General features: G+C 58.3%; 1 protein-coding gene across 3 annotated transcripts in view; it reads left to right on the forward strand.

The window, feature by feature from the left end:
• KCNQ1 (potassium voltage-gated channel subfamily Q member 1) overlaps window positions 1–17604 on the forward strand; it is a 407002-nt gene that overhangs the window by 83959 nt on the left and 305439 nt on the right. For all 3 annotated transcript variants that reach the window (XM_031936688.1, XM_031936689.1, XM_031936690.1), the window contains exon 2: window positions 1325–1415. In XM_031936688.1, the coding sequence (XP_031792548.1) occupies window positions 1325–1415 (91 nt within the window). The remainder of the gene's footprint in view (window positions 1–1324; window positions 1416–17604) is intronic.

Raw genomic sequence — 17604 nt, forward strand, 5'->3', positions numbered from 1 at the left:
TGTGCAGTGGGAGAATGAGCCAAGGCAGGCTGTGCTGGGAGGTAGCCTGTTTGTTGTGGGCTCCGGGGGCCTGGGGAGGGTGGGCTGGGCTGTACACATCCGGACAGGTGGAAGAGGATGGGTTCTGTGTGGGGCTGAGTTCTGGAGGCTGGGTGAGAGGCAATGCAGGGGGCCTTCTGGCTGCCCTGCGATGGGTTAGAAGCCACTTAGGATGGCAGGATCTCAGGGAGTGGAGGGGGCCTGGGGCACCCTATGCCAGGCGGAGGATCTATGCCAGGGCCCTCAGGGTCTGTGTGTGGCTTTCTCTGTGTCTCCCTGGGCCCTCAGGGCTGTGTGGACACTTCCCGGCTCTCCTGTCGCTGAGGATCCATGGGGGTCCTTGGAGTCTCCGGAGCCCACAGGAATCTCCCCAGAGGCGGGAGGAAGGCCAGGCGGGCCCTGGAGGGTACGTTTGCAGAGGCAGCAGCCCCTTATCTTTATGGTTCCCTGGATCAGAGTGGGCCGCCCGTCTGTTCTCTGCGAGCCCACAGGCACAGAACGTTTGCCCCAGGGTGGGGCTCTGTGCACCTTCCTTTTCATGGGTTCTGTGGCTCGGCCTCCGGGCCTTGAGGAGGAGGAAGCGAAACTGGAGGAGAGCCGCCCACAGCCTGCAGCCTCGGGGCTCCTCTGGGAAGCAGATACTTGGTGCAGGTATCAGGACCCCCACCTGGCGGGCTGGCTTCTGTGCTGTGAGCACCAGCACCCCTGCCCTGGCCCCTGAACTCCTGGACAGGGGGCTGTTGACTGCTCTCTGGAAGTGATTTGTAAAATCGGCTTTGCGGAGACGTGATTACGTGCCGCAGTTCACTTATGGAAAGTGGGCCCCCTGTGGCTCTAGGACGTTTGGAGTTGTGTAGCCATCACCATCATCCACATCCAGAATGTTTAATGACCCCAGAAGAAAACCCCATGCCCACAGCAGTCCGGCCCTGGGGCAGCCACCAGCCTGCTTTCTGTCTCTGTGGCTCTGACTGTCCAAGGCGTAGCCACACTGCAGGTGGTCAGCAGGTGGTCACCTGTCTGTGTCTGGCCTTGGCGCCATGTTTCCAGGGCCTGTCCACGTGGTGGCACCTGTTGGTGCTTCGTCCCTTCCCGCGGTGGGACAGCATCCCTCATGTGGACCTTCGTCAAGTGTGTGCTCACCAGCTAACAGATGACTGGGTTTTCACAGCACTGTCTAGTCCTACCCAGGGGCGGGACTGAGGCCGGGGCCCCTCCACTCGCCAGGTGCATCTATGGGGTGGGCGGAGGCCGTGGCGCTGACCACCGTGTCCCTGTCTTACAGCTTCCTCATCGTCCTGGTCTGCCTCATCTTCAGCGTGCTGTCCACCATCGAGCAGTATGCCGCCCTGGCCACGGGGACCCTCTTCTGGATGGTACGTAGCGTCTGAGGGTGTGGCTGGATGTCATGGCTGCCCTGGAGGCTGGCATCTCCCCAGCGCTGCGCCCCATACGGTGGGACAGAGCCACCCCCGGCCCCTTGCCCACACGTTGACCCTGCCCTGATACAGGGGCACCTCCCCAGACTCCACACTTGTCAAGTGACTCGGGATGTATGTGCCACAGGCGAGGGGGCCAAGGACTGAGAGGAGCCTGGAGCTGGTGGTCTGAAAGGACTTCCTGGAGGAGCGGCTTCCAAGCTGGGCTGGAAGGAAGGAAGGAGGAGGGAGGGTAGAGCTGGCATTGTGGCCAGCAGGGGCCTGCCCGAGCCTTCATGCACAGTGTCCCTGGGGTCTGGGTGACACCTGCCCCTGGGTTATGGCTGGCACATGGGCCCTGCTGGTGTCCCAGCAGAGCAGCCCTCACCCCAGGCACCTGGATGGTCCCTTCCATTGGCCTGAGCGGTGTCGGTGCCATCTGTGCCAGGCAGGTGCTGAGAGCAGGGCAGGGCAGGCTCATAGCCTGGTGGAAAACCCCAAAGTTGATCTGGCCGTGAGGCTGCCCGGAAGGCGGGGTGCAGGGAGCCAGCCGTGTCTGGAGCCCACAGGGTCCCCACGCAAGCCGCCTAAATGTGGGCGGTGGGCAACAGGACTCCGGCAGGACTGGGTCCGGCACTTCTCCGTGGCTGGGCTTTCGTGTTTTCCTGTCTTGTCGTGGAATATTTCCAGTATCTGCAAAGAAAGAGAGAGTCACGACTCAGGTCCTGGCACCCACAGGCAGATCTGGGCTGGTTTCTTGCTGCTTTTCGGTGCTGTGTCTTCCTGGCCAGGGGCGCCTGTCCTGCCGGGGTCCAGAGTCCTCTCATGATGGCCTCAGCAGTGGAATCCATCCCATTTCTAGGGAGTCCATTTTAGCTTTCCTTCGTTGCTTTTGGACCTTGAGCCATAGCTGGAGGAATTCACCTGTGGTTTCCTCCAGCCCTCACCAGGTTAACTGTGTGTGCTCCATGGTGGCTGGGAGTTTCCTGGTTAAGTGGTGTGAGGCACAGGCCTGCTGTGCTTCCCAGTTCTCCCGGCGCCGTGTTTTCCACAGTCCATCTGTCCTGCCTGACTGGAGGGGCCGTCTTCTCTGTAAACCAGAGGTCCAGAGGCAGTAGGAAGGGTCTGCTTTGGGGTTTTTCTATTCTGTCCCACTGGTCTGCTGGACTTTTCCTTTACCGGGGCCCTACCGACTTGGTTCTCCCAGTACTAAAGTCAATTTCATGATGCCACTTTGTGCCTCGGCAGGGCTTTCTTTCTGGGGGGTTTCCTCGTGGCACTTGCAGCCTTGCTTTTCCCAGTGAATGTTGCCATCACCTTATCTAGCCCCAGAAGAAACCCAATGGCAGCGGGTGAATGAACTGGGGGAGACCGACATCTCGGTGGTCTCCAGGAGTGTGGTGTGTGTGTTTATGGGCAGCGTTTTATGGTTTCATTATGTAGATTTCAGGCAGCTTTTGCTAAGTGTATTCCTGATGATGATAATATTGATGAGAATACGTTGTTATTGTTCCCACCACATGGGGAGTCTCTAGTCTCTCATGGTTTCCAGGCACTTTGCTGGCATCTGTGAAAACTGTTAATTTCTGCTACAGCCTGTGGCCCCGCCGCCTCTCATGACTGGTCGCAGAAGTTTTTCCCTCTGTCCTCTGCATTCTTTTGTGTTTCCAGATAAGGGATGCCCAGGAGGGCAGATTGCTGCTTGGGTCTGTCCAGAGCTGGGGGTGGTGCCTGCGGCCAGCTGGGCCCTCCTGGTTTCTGTGGGCGGGTTGGCTGCTGGGCGGGAGGTGTGCACCTCCTGCGCTTAGGAAGGGTCCTTCAGGTCCGATGTCTGGTGTGGTTTTTTTTTTTTTATTTTATTTTTTTTTTATTTTTGAGACGGAGTCTCGCTCTGTTGCCCAGGCTGGAGTGCAGCGGCCGGATCTTGGGCCGTGGTCTGGGACTTGCTTGGTTTTAAATGGAGCATGGAGCTCCAGTGCTAACGTGCGCGCACCCAGGTGCCCCTGCCCAGCCAGGGCTGTCAGCACCACAGCATCCAAGTTCAGGTCCTGACTTCCTAGGTGGTCATCCCCCAGGCAGCTGGGAGGATGCACTGCAAGCTCCGCCTCCCGGGTTTATGCCATTCTCCTGCCTCAGCCTCCCGAGTAGCTGGGACTACAGACGCCCGCCACCTCGCCCGGCTAGTTTTTTGTATTTTTAGTAGAGACGGGGTTTTCGCCGTGTTAGCCAGGATGGTCTCGATCTCCTGACCTCGCAATCCGCCCGTCTCGGCCTCCCAAAGTGCTGGGATTACAGGCTTGAGCCACTGCGCCCGGCCGTCTGGTGTGGTTTTATGGTGACCATGTGGATTCTGGTCAGGGGTCTTTCCTGCTTCTGTGAGGTGCTCCTGTCGGTGAGGGGCCCGCCTTGCCTTCTGGGGACAAACCCCCTTGGTCCTGGCATTTGAGTTTCATGTCCTGTCACACCGTACCCTCATACTTTGTTCAGACTTTTGCACCGCACCAGTGAAGTGGGGTGTATGTGTCGTCTTTTGCCATCTTGGTTGGGGTGAGGCCATCCTTCCCCCACAGGGCAATGTCCAGTAGCCTTGGCAGCACGGGCCCCATGTTTTATGGGGTCCCTATGGCACCTGTCCAGGATCCCCAAGTCCTCCGCACCCACCACAGACCCGACTCTCAGGTGAGCACCCAGCCAAGTCTCTGGCTGTGACTAGCAGGAGGACGTTCTGCCCTCGCCAACTGACAGGGTTGGCTCAACTTCAGGAGTGGGCATGGGATGTCCTTTGCTGGTTCTGCCGTGGGGGCTGGGTCTGTGGGGGGGTCCCTGACCTGGTAGTTGTCCCTGGAGGGCCTGGGGCCAAGGATGCCAGTGGTTCCCAGGCTGTGAGAGCCGGACTGCCAGTCATTCCCCTGGAGGGTCTCCGTGTGAGGCCCTCTGTACCTCTGCAGGTGTGTACATGTGTGTATGTGTGTGCCCATATGCATGGGAATGTGTACACGTGTGGCTGTGTGTACACGCATGTATGTGTTTATGGGTGAGCTGTGTGCTTAAGTGTGCATCTGTATCTGAGTAAGCGTGCGTACACATGAGCACGTGGGGACTTTCATGCATGGTTGGCTCCGTTTCATTGTGTGTACATGTGTGCACATGTGTATCTGAGCATGTACACATGTAAATGTGGCCACGTATAGCCACATTGTACTGTGCACCTGTGAGCATGTGTTGTGTGTTTATGTATGGCTGCATTGTATGTATTTATGTATAGATACGTGTTGCTGTGTGTGTGCACCTATGTGTATGTATGTATGTTCATGCCTGTGCTGTGTGTGAGACGTGAGATCCTGCCTGTCCTGTCCCTCACGTACTAACTTGGATCTGGGTGGTTAGCCCCTCGCCCCCGACGTGGTCTGGGACTTGCTTGGTTTTAAATGGAGCATGGAGCTCCAGTGCTAACGTGAGCGCACCCAGGTGCCCCTGCCCAGCCAGGGCTGTCAGCACCACAGCATCCAAGTTCAGGTCCTGACTTCCTAGGTGGTCATCCCCCAGGCAGCTGGGAGGGCAAAGCCTGGAGAAGCATGCACCCAGGCCCAACCTGCAGGGACCTTCAGATGTGCCCTGGGCTCCACGTGCCCATCTGCAGCTCGAGAATTAGACATTCCCTGGGCTCCACGTGCCCATCTGCAGCCCTAGAATCACCAACAGCGCCCCAGGGCCCCCATGTCGCATCTAAACCAGGCAGGGGACAGGGGCGAGGAGCAGACCAGGTAGGGTTGCTCCCTAGGATGCAGCCCTGCCCAGGCAGGAGGGCAGACCCTAGATTTCAAGGCACAGTGCTGAGCTGTGCCCCCAGGGAAGCTTCCAGGATGGTCCTTATCCCGGCAGCCCTGCCCACTGTCCACGCATCCCTGGGGTCTGTGCGCCACCTGGTGGCTATTTGCTGAACTGTGGCCACAGACCCCTGGTCAGCAGGAACCAGGCCTTTCACGGCCCTGCAGCTCCCTCTTCTCCAGGCTGGGGTGGCATGGCAGAGAAGCAGCCCGCAGCCCCAAGCAGAGAGCCCCCTTCCTGCTGCAGTCCCCTTTGCAGTCCTCTCTGCCTTTTCCACTGCTTGGAAGGCAGAGACCCTGGCCGCCTCCCTTGTCCCTCCTTCTCTCATGCCAGCTGCCTCCCGGCCACACCTCATGTCTCACCAGGCAACCCTGCACACAGCAGCTGGGGAGGACTTTCTAAGACAAAAATCTGATCATTCCAGAAGCTCCCTGTGACGTTTAGGGTACACTCCCCAAGGTGCCACGTTCGGGTCCGTCACCTGTAACCCTCCCCTATCCACCTCCTCCAGCCTGGGCTCACTCACTCCAGGCCAAGCCTTGGACATCCCTGGCTGCCCCAGGGCCTTTGCACACCCTCTGCCCTGGGCCTGGCTGTCCTCGGGAGTGTCAGCACTCAGCCTCTTAGCAGGTTTCAGGCCTCTGCTTGGCGCCATCCTGCGCAGCATCCCCGCCAACCTGCCCTGTTCTGGGTTGGTGGGGCTCTGGGAGGCTCAGAAGCATCTGTCTGCCTCAGGCCATTCCACACTCCCTGAGGGCAGGACCCTGTGGCCGCGCTATCCCCACAGGCTCCGCATGGCGCTTCCTGGCTGTGCATGTCCCTCCCTGCATCAAGTCCATAGGCCAGAGTTGCCCGACGAGGACACCCCAGCTTGGTATGTGCTCCTGGTTTCAGCTGCCCCTGCATGGTGGAGGGGTGGGAGACGCCCTCCCACTCGCCTCGCCACACTTCCCAGCAGTCTCTTGAAGCACTGGCCTCATGGAGTCAAATCCTTCAAGGGGATTTGAGGGTCCAGCTGTCACTCAGTCATGGCCATGGAGGGCACATTGGGGACACAGCAGAGAGTGAGGCAGCCGTGGGCCCGGCCTTGAGAGGCGGATGGATGTACAGACACATCAAAGGCAGAGCCAAGACTGAGGCATAGGCTCTGGGTGGGGAGTATCTGCAGGGACAGTGGCCACTTGCTTGGAGGAGGGGGCGCTCAGGTGGGAGGGGCACAGTGAGAAGGAGGTAAGCAGGTGCTGGCAGGGCAGGCAGGGACCCCTCCCAGGGCTCACAGCTTCCAGTGGACAGCAGGCGTAGGGCAGGCGCAGGGCGGGCGCAGGGCGGGCGCAGGGCAGACGCAGGGCAGACGCAGGGCAGGTGCAGGGCGGTGGGGCTCAGAGCATAGGCAGAAGTCGGGGACTTCCTGGGGAAGGGGCTGACAGCAGGTTCCTGAGGCTTCAGGCCTGGAGGAGTGAGGACGGCTGTTGGGTTCTTGAGTCCAGCAGAGGGAGGCTGTGCAGGGTTGCAGGAAGGACGGTTGGAGGTGCCGGGGGGAGGCACAAGAAGCGGAGGTGGTTGCAGCCCCCGGGGCCAGGCGGCGGGAACGCCTGGAGACGCCAGAGGGCGCTCGGGTTACATGCAACTCCGGAGCTGCTGGCCCCCGCCAAGGAGTGCTGAGCGCGGGGAGCCCAAACCACAGCCTTGGGGAACCCAGGAGGGGCCGGCCGGGTGCAGGACCCGCGTGAGGGATTCCGAGAGCACGATGTTTAAATGTTGGGGAAAAAGTTGATCAAAGCGGTGTGTTCCCAGGGAGCCCCTGTTTTCTCGTTTCTTTGCGTCCGCCCAGCTTTGCAGTGCCAGAACGCTGTTATCTCAGCACGGCTAAGGAAACCCCAGCGCGGCCTCGGAGGGATTAGGCATTCTGCTGAACCAGGGATATGCGGTGGGCCTGAAAAAGCCATTTCGGGAGGAATCTGGTCTCGGCTGGGGTCCGGCCGACACCGTGAACAGCACGTGAACAGCACGTCGGAAATCTGCTGGGCAGGGAGATTTGCTCATGGCCTCCCAGGGAGGAGAGCCACTTCCTGGGCTGCAAAGAGGGCCCCAGCCTGGTTTCTGAATTCAGAGGGGGCTGTGTGTGCACGTGTTTCCGTACATGCGTGTGCGCATCTGTGTGCCCACGTCTGTGGAAGTGGCACACGTGTGCATGTGTGTACTATGTACGTGTGTGTGCTTGTAGGTAGCTCTGGGCACACATGCATACACATGTGCCTGTTGTGTGTGTGCACACGTGTGTCTGACGTGCGTGTGCTTTGCGTGTTCTTGCTTGGGAAGGAGTTCCCGGTTTGGGTGGCTCCCCTGTTTCTTGCTGAGGCCGGCTGCTGCCAGAAACTGCCCCCCTGCTCTCTGCAGTAGGAGACCCTGCCCTGGCCCAGGTGAAGGCCTGGCTTTTGTCTCCAGGATCACGGCTTTTGTCAAACCCCACACAAAGAGAGAGGCACTCAAAAGCACAACACAAACATGGCTCGTCCGCGCCTTTGGTGGTGAACATACCAGGGAATTGTCCTGCAATGCCTGTGGTTAAAAAACCCCGTGAGCGCGGCCCCGGAGGCCTAGGGGATGAGGTCATCGCTGCGGCTTCCTCCCCTCTGCTGAGGCTCCCTCCACCCCGCCCGGTGGCCCACCCCTCCCGCCAGCTGGAGCCTCCACTGCCTAGGTTTCTGCTGCCCCTTCAGCACAGAGTGAGGCCTCAGTTTCCCTCCCAGCACAGAGCAAGGCCTCAGTTTCCCTCCCAGCACAGAGCAAGGCCTCAGTTTCCCTCCCAGCAGCAAAGTGAGACCCTGTGGAGAGTCTCTGGGCCTCCGTGACGGCCCTGGGTGGGCCCCTCTCTGTGGAACAAGGTCGGGTCCTGTCCTCAGAGCCCTGGCCTCCACTTGCTCAGGGCGCCCGCAGGCCCGCAGGTCCCCACCTGGTGTTTTCCACCTGGGACCCGCAGCTGCTCTGATGAGGAGCCTGCTCTGCGCACGGCCTCAGGCGGTTTCCCGCAGCGCCCTTGCTGCTGTTGCCGGGAAAAGACGCAGAAGTAAAGGCACCTTTGCCCGCGTTGGGGAACCAGTGGGTGACTCAGGATTTTCCTCAACCCACCCCGAGGTCTGATTCCTTCTGCAGCTGCCGCCCGCTAGGGGTTCTCTTCCTCCCTGCCTGCCTCACTCTGCCTGGTGAGCTCCTATGGGTCTGACAAAGCCCCGTCCTGCACACTTGCTTCAGGGGCAACTCCCCACTAGACTGGTTGCCCAGGGACGGGGGTACCCACTCCCTCCTCAGGGCTGCAGGGTGCTCTGGGAAGCGTCGTGTCCCTCTGTGGGGTTATGGGCTCACTTGCCTTTTTGTCCCTGTCACTCGGGAGCTACCCAGCCAAGCCCGGTCCCCACCGCCCAGGCCACTCCGAGGCTTCAGAACGCAGTCATCAGCTCCCTGGCAGGGTTATCTCCGCCTGCATATGTTCAGCCAGCAAATCTTTATTAAGCACCTACTGTGTGTCAGGATCTATGTGCAAGCAGACCATGGGCTCATGAAAAGCAGATCTGGACTTGGATTCTGCAGCTCGGGATCCTCACTGCAGGGCCCTGTGTACGTGTGGGCCAGAGCCCTGGTTCCTGTCTGCATGAGACCCTGGAACTAGGACTTGACAGATGTGGGCCCTCCCTCTGCACAGCCCCCAGGGCACGGGGTGGCCTGCAGCTCTGCACAGCCAGACTTGAGGTCACTGCCCCGTGAGCCTGTAGGAGGACACTGGCCTGTAGGCTTCTCACTCGTCTGTCCTGAGACCCTGCCTGGAGCCCACCTCAGGGAGACAGAGGCTCTCGGGGCCTGTTCAGGATGGAAGGATGCTGGAGCTGGACACGGGCCTGTAGGCTTTGGGCAGGCAGGGGTAGTGAAGGTGAACGTGGACCAGGGGCAGGGGGAACAGGGTAGGCCCGAGTGTCTCTCTGGGGCTGTTGGGGGCACCTAGGTGGGCTGAGCTTCAGCTGCCAAGGCTCCTCCCGGGTCAGGGTTGGCCCCTGATGTCCTGGCAAGAGTTCCAAGAACAAAGGCTCAGAATCCACCAGGCAGAACTTGAAGCCACTGCCCTGTGGGGACAGGAGAAGTGACTTGGCCGACTCTCCAGAGCCCGGTGTTGGTCACTGAGGACCACCGGATACCAGTCCCTCCTGCCTTCCCCTTTAGTGACTCTGAAGCTGTTGAAATCCCCGTCTGCCAGGAGCTCCTCGTCCTGGGAAGTCCTGTGCAACTCCCTCGCTGCCTTTCAGAGCCCTGTGGCGTCTCTCTCATGTGCTGGCCGCAGAGCTTCCTAAAAGCACCTCTGTCCCCACTCTGCACCTGAGAGAGGGCGGCCGGGTGACTGGTGCCCCCCTGCCTCTGGGAATCCATCAGAGTGTCTCCTTTCTGAGGCCGCTTTGCTGGGCGTAGGATCAGCCTTGCTTTGGGGGCTGTTTAGGAGAGGAACCACGGCGTTGCTGCTCCCCGGAGGCAGCCTGTGCTTGTGATGGGCGCCCTGCTTCGAGTGTTCTGCTTCAGGGTGTGGGAGGCACAGCTGGGGGGCAGGGGCGCTGCTGAAGCCACAGTCTGAGAGTCTGAGGCCCACAGGACATGGCATGAAGACCCAGTGGCTCTGCTTCCCCGGGACAGCCTTGGTCCAGCCTCACTGGCCACATGCTCTGCTTAGCACACCCGCTGCTGTCCCCAGCCACCCAGCCCCATGCACAGGCCACGTGGTGACAGGGGCTGCTGAAGGAAGGCCAGCCTGCTCCCTGCCTGTGACGGGAGCTCAGGCTCAGGGCAGGGCAGCAGGGGCGCTCAGCTGGGCTGCAGCTCCATGGTGTTGAGGGATTCTAGAAATTTCCTGCTGTGCCAGGCTGCAGCAGAGACTCCGGCCCCACCAGGCTTCCTGTACTTGGTGATAAACGCACCATCCACAGTGCCTGTGGCTCTTACAGGAGTCTCGCGTCCACCGTTGCTCAACCCCCGAGAGTTACGGAAGGAAGGGAGGCTGGGGTGGGCGCTCTGAGTGCCTTGTTAGAGCGGAGGCTGGCGCTGCCCTCCCCACAGGGTGGCTGGCAGGGCTCAGCAGTTGCCTGGCCTGCAGGGGCGGAGGACCTGGGGAGACATGCTGAGCCCTCCCAGCCAGACACTGAGGGTCGGGAGGGTAAAATGTGATTTTGAGGCCACCTGCTACAGTTTCTCGGTACCTCCCTCTCTCAGGTGGGTCTGGAACCCGACAAAGCTGGTTTGGGCCACAGCAATGGCTTCCCAGGCTGTGTTTCAAAACCAGACACAATGCGTGGCTCTCCCTCCCAACCTCTGGTCTGCCAGAGGGACTGCTGGGCCTATCTCCTGCCACATGGGTCACAAGAGTCAACCCGGGCTGTGTGATGGGGGACCCCAGACTGGGTGGCTTAAACCGTGGAGGTCGCGTTCTCACAGCTCTGAACGATGGAGGGCCGAGACCCAGGTGTGGGCAGAGCTGGCTCTCCGGAGGCCTTTCCCAGCTTCTGGGGGTGGCTAGTGACTGTTGGGTCTTTTGTCTTGTAGATGTAGTACCCTAGTTCCCCCCAGTCCCTCCCTTTACCTCACAGGACATCCTCCCTGTGTGAGTCTGGAGCCAAATTTCTCCTCTTTGTAAGGACACCAGTCTTACTGGATTGCAGGCTACCCACTGACCCCCTCTTACCTAATCATTTCTGTAGGGACCCCATTTCCAAACAAGGTCTCACTCTCAGGTACTAGGGATTAGAGCTTCATCATATGAATTTGAGGGCAACCCAGACCCAAACCATGGCCCACAGGGTGGCTCCCTGTGTGTGTAAATAAAGCTTTATTAGCACACGGCCCCATATACTTGAGGGCCTAATGCCTCTGGCTGCTTTGTGCAATGGCAGATTTGAGTCCTGCCATGGAGACCGTGCAGCCCACAGGGCCTAAGATCCCTACTGTCTGACCTTCCAGGAAAGGTTTGCCACGCTATTTATTTAGCAGGACAATTTTGGAAAGAGCAGTTGCTAGGGGCATTTAAACTTGCATTTGAATTAGTAACAATGTTATTTTCTGGGAAAATAGAAGTGGGAGAGTGTGTGCCCCAGGCCAGCCCAATGTGTGTGCCCCAGGTTTGTACAGCGCCCAGGTTGGCGCAGGGCCTTTGGGTTCCACAGTCTGTGTCTTTCTTCCTGGATGGTTGAATTTTGATTTAATCTCAGGCTTGTCAATACGAGCAGCTCCCAGGCACCCTCGGCCAGGTCAGCAATGGCTTTCATCTTCTGCCATTTGCTCTGCACGTTTCTCTCTATATGCAAAAACCTATAACGGGTTTTGTGGTGTTTTTTGTTGTTAGTTTTTTAAATTTATTTTTATTTATTTATTTATTTTTGAGAGAGAGAGAGTCTTGCTGTGTTACCTAGGTTGGAGTGTAGTGGTATACTCATGGCTCACTGCAGCCTTGGCCTCCTGGGCTCAAGTGTTCCCACCTCAGCCTCCTGAGCAGCTGGGACTGTGGGTGTGTGCCATCATGTCCAGCTAGTTTTTGTATTTTTTGTAGAGATGGGGTTTTGCCATGTTACCCACGCTGGTCTTGAACTCCTGAGCTCAAACAATCCTCCCGCCTCAGCCAACCCAAAGTGCTGAAATTATAGGCGTGAGCCACGGCACCCAGCCTGCTTTGTTTTTATCCTGAGTCATTTGAGAGTAAGTTGGAAACAGTGTGATCCTTTCTCCCTATAAAGTGTGTGTATATCCTCTGGAATGAGGACCTTCAACTTAGCCAGGGTGTCCGACTCTCAAGACATGGCTGTCCGTTTCACAGCCTGCATTCAAGACTCATCGCTCGTCCCAGTGAGTGTGACTGGTTTTTCCTCATTGCACGTGACTGTCACGCGATTTTGGCTTCTTTGACCTGGAGCAGCCCTGCCCGGCCTTCCCCTCATGGTTTCTCTCTTGAGCAGGGAGAGGTGGTGGACGTGGAGGCTTGAGAACAGTCCCCTGGCCCCAGGGATGTTGTGTGGAGGAGTTGGAGGGCTCACAGGCCCCTCTGTGGGGCCCAGGGCAGAGGCAGCAGGCAGGCTGTCTCCGGCACAGTGGACATCGTGTATGCCCCAGCCGGGTCCCCTGTCCCAGGACCGCGGTCGACAGGGTTTGGGTTGGCTACGTTCCTGCCTGAAGGCAGCTGCTTGGGCGGAGGACAGCTGACATTCCTTCATGCAAAATCTGCTCGCGGGAGAGTCGTGAAAGTGGGAATCCTGGGCTGGAACCGGAATGTTCCCTGAGTACATAGGAATCCTGGGCTGGAACCGGAACTTTCCCCTAGTACAGGGGGCCTTGTGTGTGGAGGGGCCCCACGGTGAATCGTTTTCTTTAACAAAGACTTCCTCTGTGCAACCCACACCCGGGCCTCACGTTATCTTTTGCAGGCCAGAATTGTCATATATATCAAGTTCGTTCAGAACAAGATGGGGTGGGGTGGGGGGTGGTGAGGGGCCCGGGGCAGGAGGTAGAGGAAACGGCAAGATTTTTTAAACCTTCCTGAAAAGTAACTTGGATAGTAACCCGACTCTGTCCAAGTGGTTTGTGAGAATCGGGTTGACACCCCTGGGCCGGAACCTGGGAACCGCCAGTCGACATCTTTCCTCCAGGGAGGCTGTGCAGAGGGAAGGCAGTGAGACCCACCTGGGTTTGAGGAACCTGGGGCTTCAAGGGAGGAACTCTGAGCCCATGGTGCTCCGGCCAGGGGTAGGGCAGCCGCGGCATGAGTGCACGATGTCCTGTCTGCAGCCTGTGGTCCCTCTGGGGGGTCATGGTGCCTGTTCCCCATTGCTCCTCCATCAGAACTCCTCCAGATCTACCAGGTGCGCTCCCTGGAGGAAAAGGGGATGGGGGCCTGGCTTGTGCCTGAGAGCAAGTCCTCTTGGGGCCCCAGAAAGACCCCAAACTCCCACCTGCTGTGCTGGGAGAGTCTGGGGCCCTGTTGGCTCATTCCGTCGTCTTCCCTGTTTTCAAGCCACAGGAGTGCGATCTTTCCAGAGCACTGAGTGACTAGAGGAACGGGCTTATGCTAGGCAGGCGCTGGCATCTTAGACAATACCTGACATCTTTGCGGAACCTTGGTGAGAGGCCCCCCAAGCGTGTGACCCTGTGCAGACTCCACCGCGGCAGCCTGGGGGCCGAACCGATGGCTGTGCCGGCCGTAGGAAGCGTCCCTCATCCTGCCTTTCCAGAAGCCCCTGGGAAAGGCTGGTGGGAAGGAAAGCGGGGCTGGGATGGGCCCATCTCTCTCTGGGGCAGGAGGAACCAAGAAGCCAAGCGCAGCCAGGTGCCTGCCCGGCAGCCAGCACTCCCCACCACCCCCCAGTGCCGGGCGCGCATGGTCTCCAGGTCTCTCCCCAGTGCCAGGTGTCTGGGTGGTCTCTCTGACTCCCCCTACTGCACTCGCTTCTTTCTCCTCTTTTTAGAAATTGTGATGATTCAGCTCCACGTTGGTAATGAGAGAGCCAGCGGCCTGGGTTTGGGTGCAGGCGCAGTTGGGGCCGAGCAGGGCGCCTGCGGGCTCTGCCAGGGTTGGGGCTCAGCCCGGGCAGGGGCTCTGTGTCGGGAGGAAGGGCCTTACTGGAGCGGGAGCCCCCAGCCCCTGGAAGGTGGTGACTGCACAAGGACAGGAGTGAGGGGACCCTTAGGCACCCAGGGTGTTGGAGGCCCCCACACCGCCATGGTGCTCTGCTCTCGGCAGCCCTGGGTCTGGTTGGAAGCTGTCCCTGGTGAAGGGCGGCCGCGGCTTTCCAGCTCTCCCAGGCCAGTTCCCGTGTTTTCTCTCCCGCCTTCCCCATAGTCCGGGACAAAAGTCAGACCTTGGTGGGGGGTGCGCCTGCTGCAGGGCCCCCGGGCTTCTCCATTCGGGTTTAGTGGGATTAGAGTGTGCGGCCGTGGGGACAGGTGTTTCCTTTATGTTCTGCCTGAGGGCTGGAAAGAGCCTCATCAGTGAGCGCCACGTTCGGTGGGGGTCTCTGGTGCAGGGGAGCCGGGGGGCCGGGTTGGGTTAGGTCCTTGTTTTCACATCTGACCCTGGCCAGCTGGAGAGCCTCGCTTGAAGCGCAGGGCAGCAGCTGACACAACACAACGGGACAGGCTGAGCAGGCCGGGCACAGGCAGGCGTGGGGGAGCTGGCACCGGCACTGCACGTGGGGCTCCCAGGGGACTGCCAGGGAAGTCGTTGGGGGATAATAGGATCCGCCCTGTGGGGCCCACTGGCCATGGGGTGCTGTACAATGGGGTCCACCCGCTGTGTCCCTGGACGAGGAGGTAGCCTGAGGTCTCCTCTGACACTGGGCAGCAGCCTGGGGAGGGGGCTGGGCAGGTGCCAGGGGAACCCCCTAGGGCATTACATTCAGATGAGTTCTAATCACATTCTTAGCTTCCCAGGTCACACAGAGCGAAAACCAGAGGTCCTGGCCATGGACCATTGAAGTGTGTCATCGTGTGACTTTGCAGGTGGGGGGACCGGGCTCGGTGTGGCCTCACAGGGTCAGGAGCTGCGGCTCGAGCACCTCGGACCCCAGCCCCCTGTTCAGGGCCAGGCCTAGACAGCTCTTCCCACAAGATTTTCTGTCTCCCAGGTATAAAACTGTAACCAACAGGGATGCATGGGGGGATACCTGGGGCCAGGGGCTGCCAGCAGCCTCCTCAGTAGCTTACGGGAGATGCTCTCAACCCCAAGGTTGGCTCCAGCCGGCCTCAGGAGGAGTGGATGTTCACTTCAGGTGTCTTTAGGACCCTGGCAATTAGGGACAATAGTCTCCTCCCCAAATATGCAGTCTTGACTCCTGGCCACTTGGAAGGTGTATTCAGGACTTCACAGCTTCATACCCTTTAGGATGGCAATGGGAGGCAGAGAGCACAGCCTGGGGACTTGCTGTGAGGGGACTGCATTTGGATTTTTAGGTGGAGCCAATCCCTGTGGGCTGAGAAAAGTCCTGGGCGGCCGTGAGCTGGTGGTGAGGTTTCCAGACTTGGTCATTGTCAAGGTAGTTGAAGTTGGGGGTTGGAAAACACACTCATGTCCAGCCCAGATGCCTGGTGGAGAAGAGGATGCACGGGCACACACGCACAGACATGAGTGCACGGATGGGCGTGTGGACACATGCACACACAGGTACCCATGTGGACACACTCACGTGTGTGCTCACGTTCAGGCTCAGACACGTGCCTGCATGCACATATGCACACGTGCACACCCAGCCCTGAACTTTGGGCAGGCAGGGAGAGAGACCCCCTTGGGGCCGCGTTCCATTTGCACATTTAATCCAGAAACTGTCAGCATGGGAAGCCTGGATGAGAACAAAATGTCGAGTGTGTGCCGAGAGACGCAGGCCAGCCCTTTTCCTGGCGGGGCGATGATCTGGTCAGTTTCCGAGCACCATGTGCTGAGAATAATCTGTGCATTGAGAGCAGCATTTGGTGGGGAACCTGGGGGAAGGGCGGCCGTCTTTATTTCATTTTAGCTTTCTTTAGCGGGGCCTGTGTCTCTTCTCGCTGACCATTTTCTGAAACTGGCTAGGGAGGGTCGGGGGTGGCTGCTGTCCTCCGGGGAGGGACAGAGCTGGGCCCTATTTGCTGATCAGTTCTCAGTGTTGCCCACCCAGCCAGATCCCTGGACCTGGCCATGGCTACAAAAGCCTGGGATTGAGGACAAAGCCACGGGGACGCCGTTTTCAGGATGCTTGTGAGCAGGGCTTTGTCCCCACCGTTAAGATACTCTGAACGTTCCCAGAAAGCCTGTCCTGCTCAAGTTCTCATGCCTCATCTCAGGCTCATGTGCTTTGGGTGTTCTTTTTAAATGAGGACATCTGTTAGACCACTTAGGAGTTCTAGAACCTGAGGAAAACCGCCTCTCATCCCGGGAGTTTGTAAGACTTTGTAGTTTCTCCCCAGTTTTCATGGAGCCCTTGTCAGAGGCACTGAGGCCCGGGTCCTGTGGCCGATTCTCGCATAGACACCAGCTAGGGGGGTTTGGGGGCCAGTCGGCAGCCTCTGGAGGCTTCTGCACCCCTCCTGTGAAAAGCCAGCGTCAAGCTGCGGCGTGGGGCCCCCTAGCTTGGGGTGGGCCTCAGACGCCGTCGCTGTGCCTGCTGTGGCTCTTCATGGCCCTGGAGCCTGGGATTGTGGAAAGACTCCCAGATCTTGCTGGAGAAACTCCAGGATGTGGGGGGATCCAGACTCCCAAGACTTCCCAGTGGGTCCACACACATCACCAATCCTCTCTGCACCTCAGTTTCTTCATGTGTAAAATTCAGGTCACATCAGGACTGCAGTTCCCGGGGCTGTGCCAAGGGTGTGGGGACATTTGGCACGAAGGTTCTCAGTCCAGAGCCAATGGCCAAGAGGGCAAAAGGGTGTTGGTGGACGATGCCTCCTCCCCTGACGGGGGCAGGAAAAGAGGTGCTGGGGAAGCAGGTGTAAAGGGCCCCGTGCCCACCAGAGGCGCACTAATTGCGAAGGAGGGGCCTCAGCCAGGAACCGCCATAGCCTCAGTTTTATTTATTCTGCTCACTCAAACAAAAAATCAGCTTTGTTGAGGTATAATTGGCATAGAGTAGACGGCCTTGTTTAAAATGTACGATTTGACCAATCTGGACATGGGTGTGTGCCACGGGACCATCACCACAATTGAGACAGCAGGCACATCCGTCACCCCCAGAAGGCTTCTCGTGCCCGTCGCTGGCCCCTCCTCCGCTGCTTCTGGCTCTGGACGGGACCCCTGGTCTGTCTTGTCAGTGTAGACGGTTGGCGTTTTCTGGGGCTTGCTGTCAGGGGAATTATACAGTGTGTGATTTTTATTGTTTGGTTTCCATCACTCCACATTTGAGAGTCGTCCAGTCTGTGGCACGTAATAATTCATCCCTTTTTCATTGCTGAGCCGTATCCCATTGTATGGACGCATCGCAGTCTGTTTATCCACTCGTGTGCTGGTGGACTCTGTATAAAAGTCTCTGTAGGGACTTATATTTCCTTTCTTCATGGGTAAATACCTAGGAATAGAATGGCTGGATAATGTGGTGGGGGTATATAGATATATATAGATATAGATATAGATATAGATATAGATATAGATATAGATATAGATATAGATAGATAGATAGATATAGATATATATATAGATGTATATATAGATATATATAGATATATAGATATATATAGATAAATATAGAGAGATATATAGATAGTTTTTTTTTTTTTTTTTTTTTTTTTTTTTGAGAGCTCTTTGTCTTTTTCCCAGCTTGGCTGGCGGTGGGCG

The sequence above is a fragment of the Piliocolobus tephrosceles genome, chromosome 13 (genome assembly GCF_002776525.5).
Source record: "Piliocolobus tephrosceles isolate RC106 chromosome 13, ASM277652v3, whole genome shotgun sequence".
Taxonomy (NCBI): domain Eukaryota; kingdom Metazoa; phylum Chordata; class Mammalia; order Primates; family Cercopithecidae; genus Piliocolobus; species Piliocolobus tephrosceles.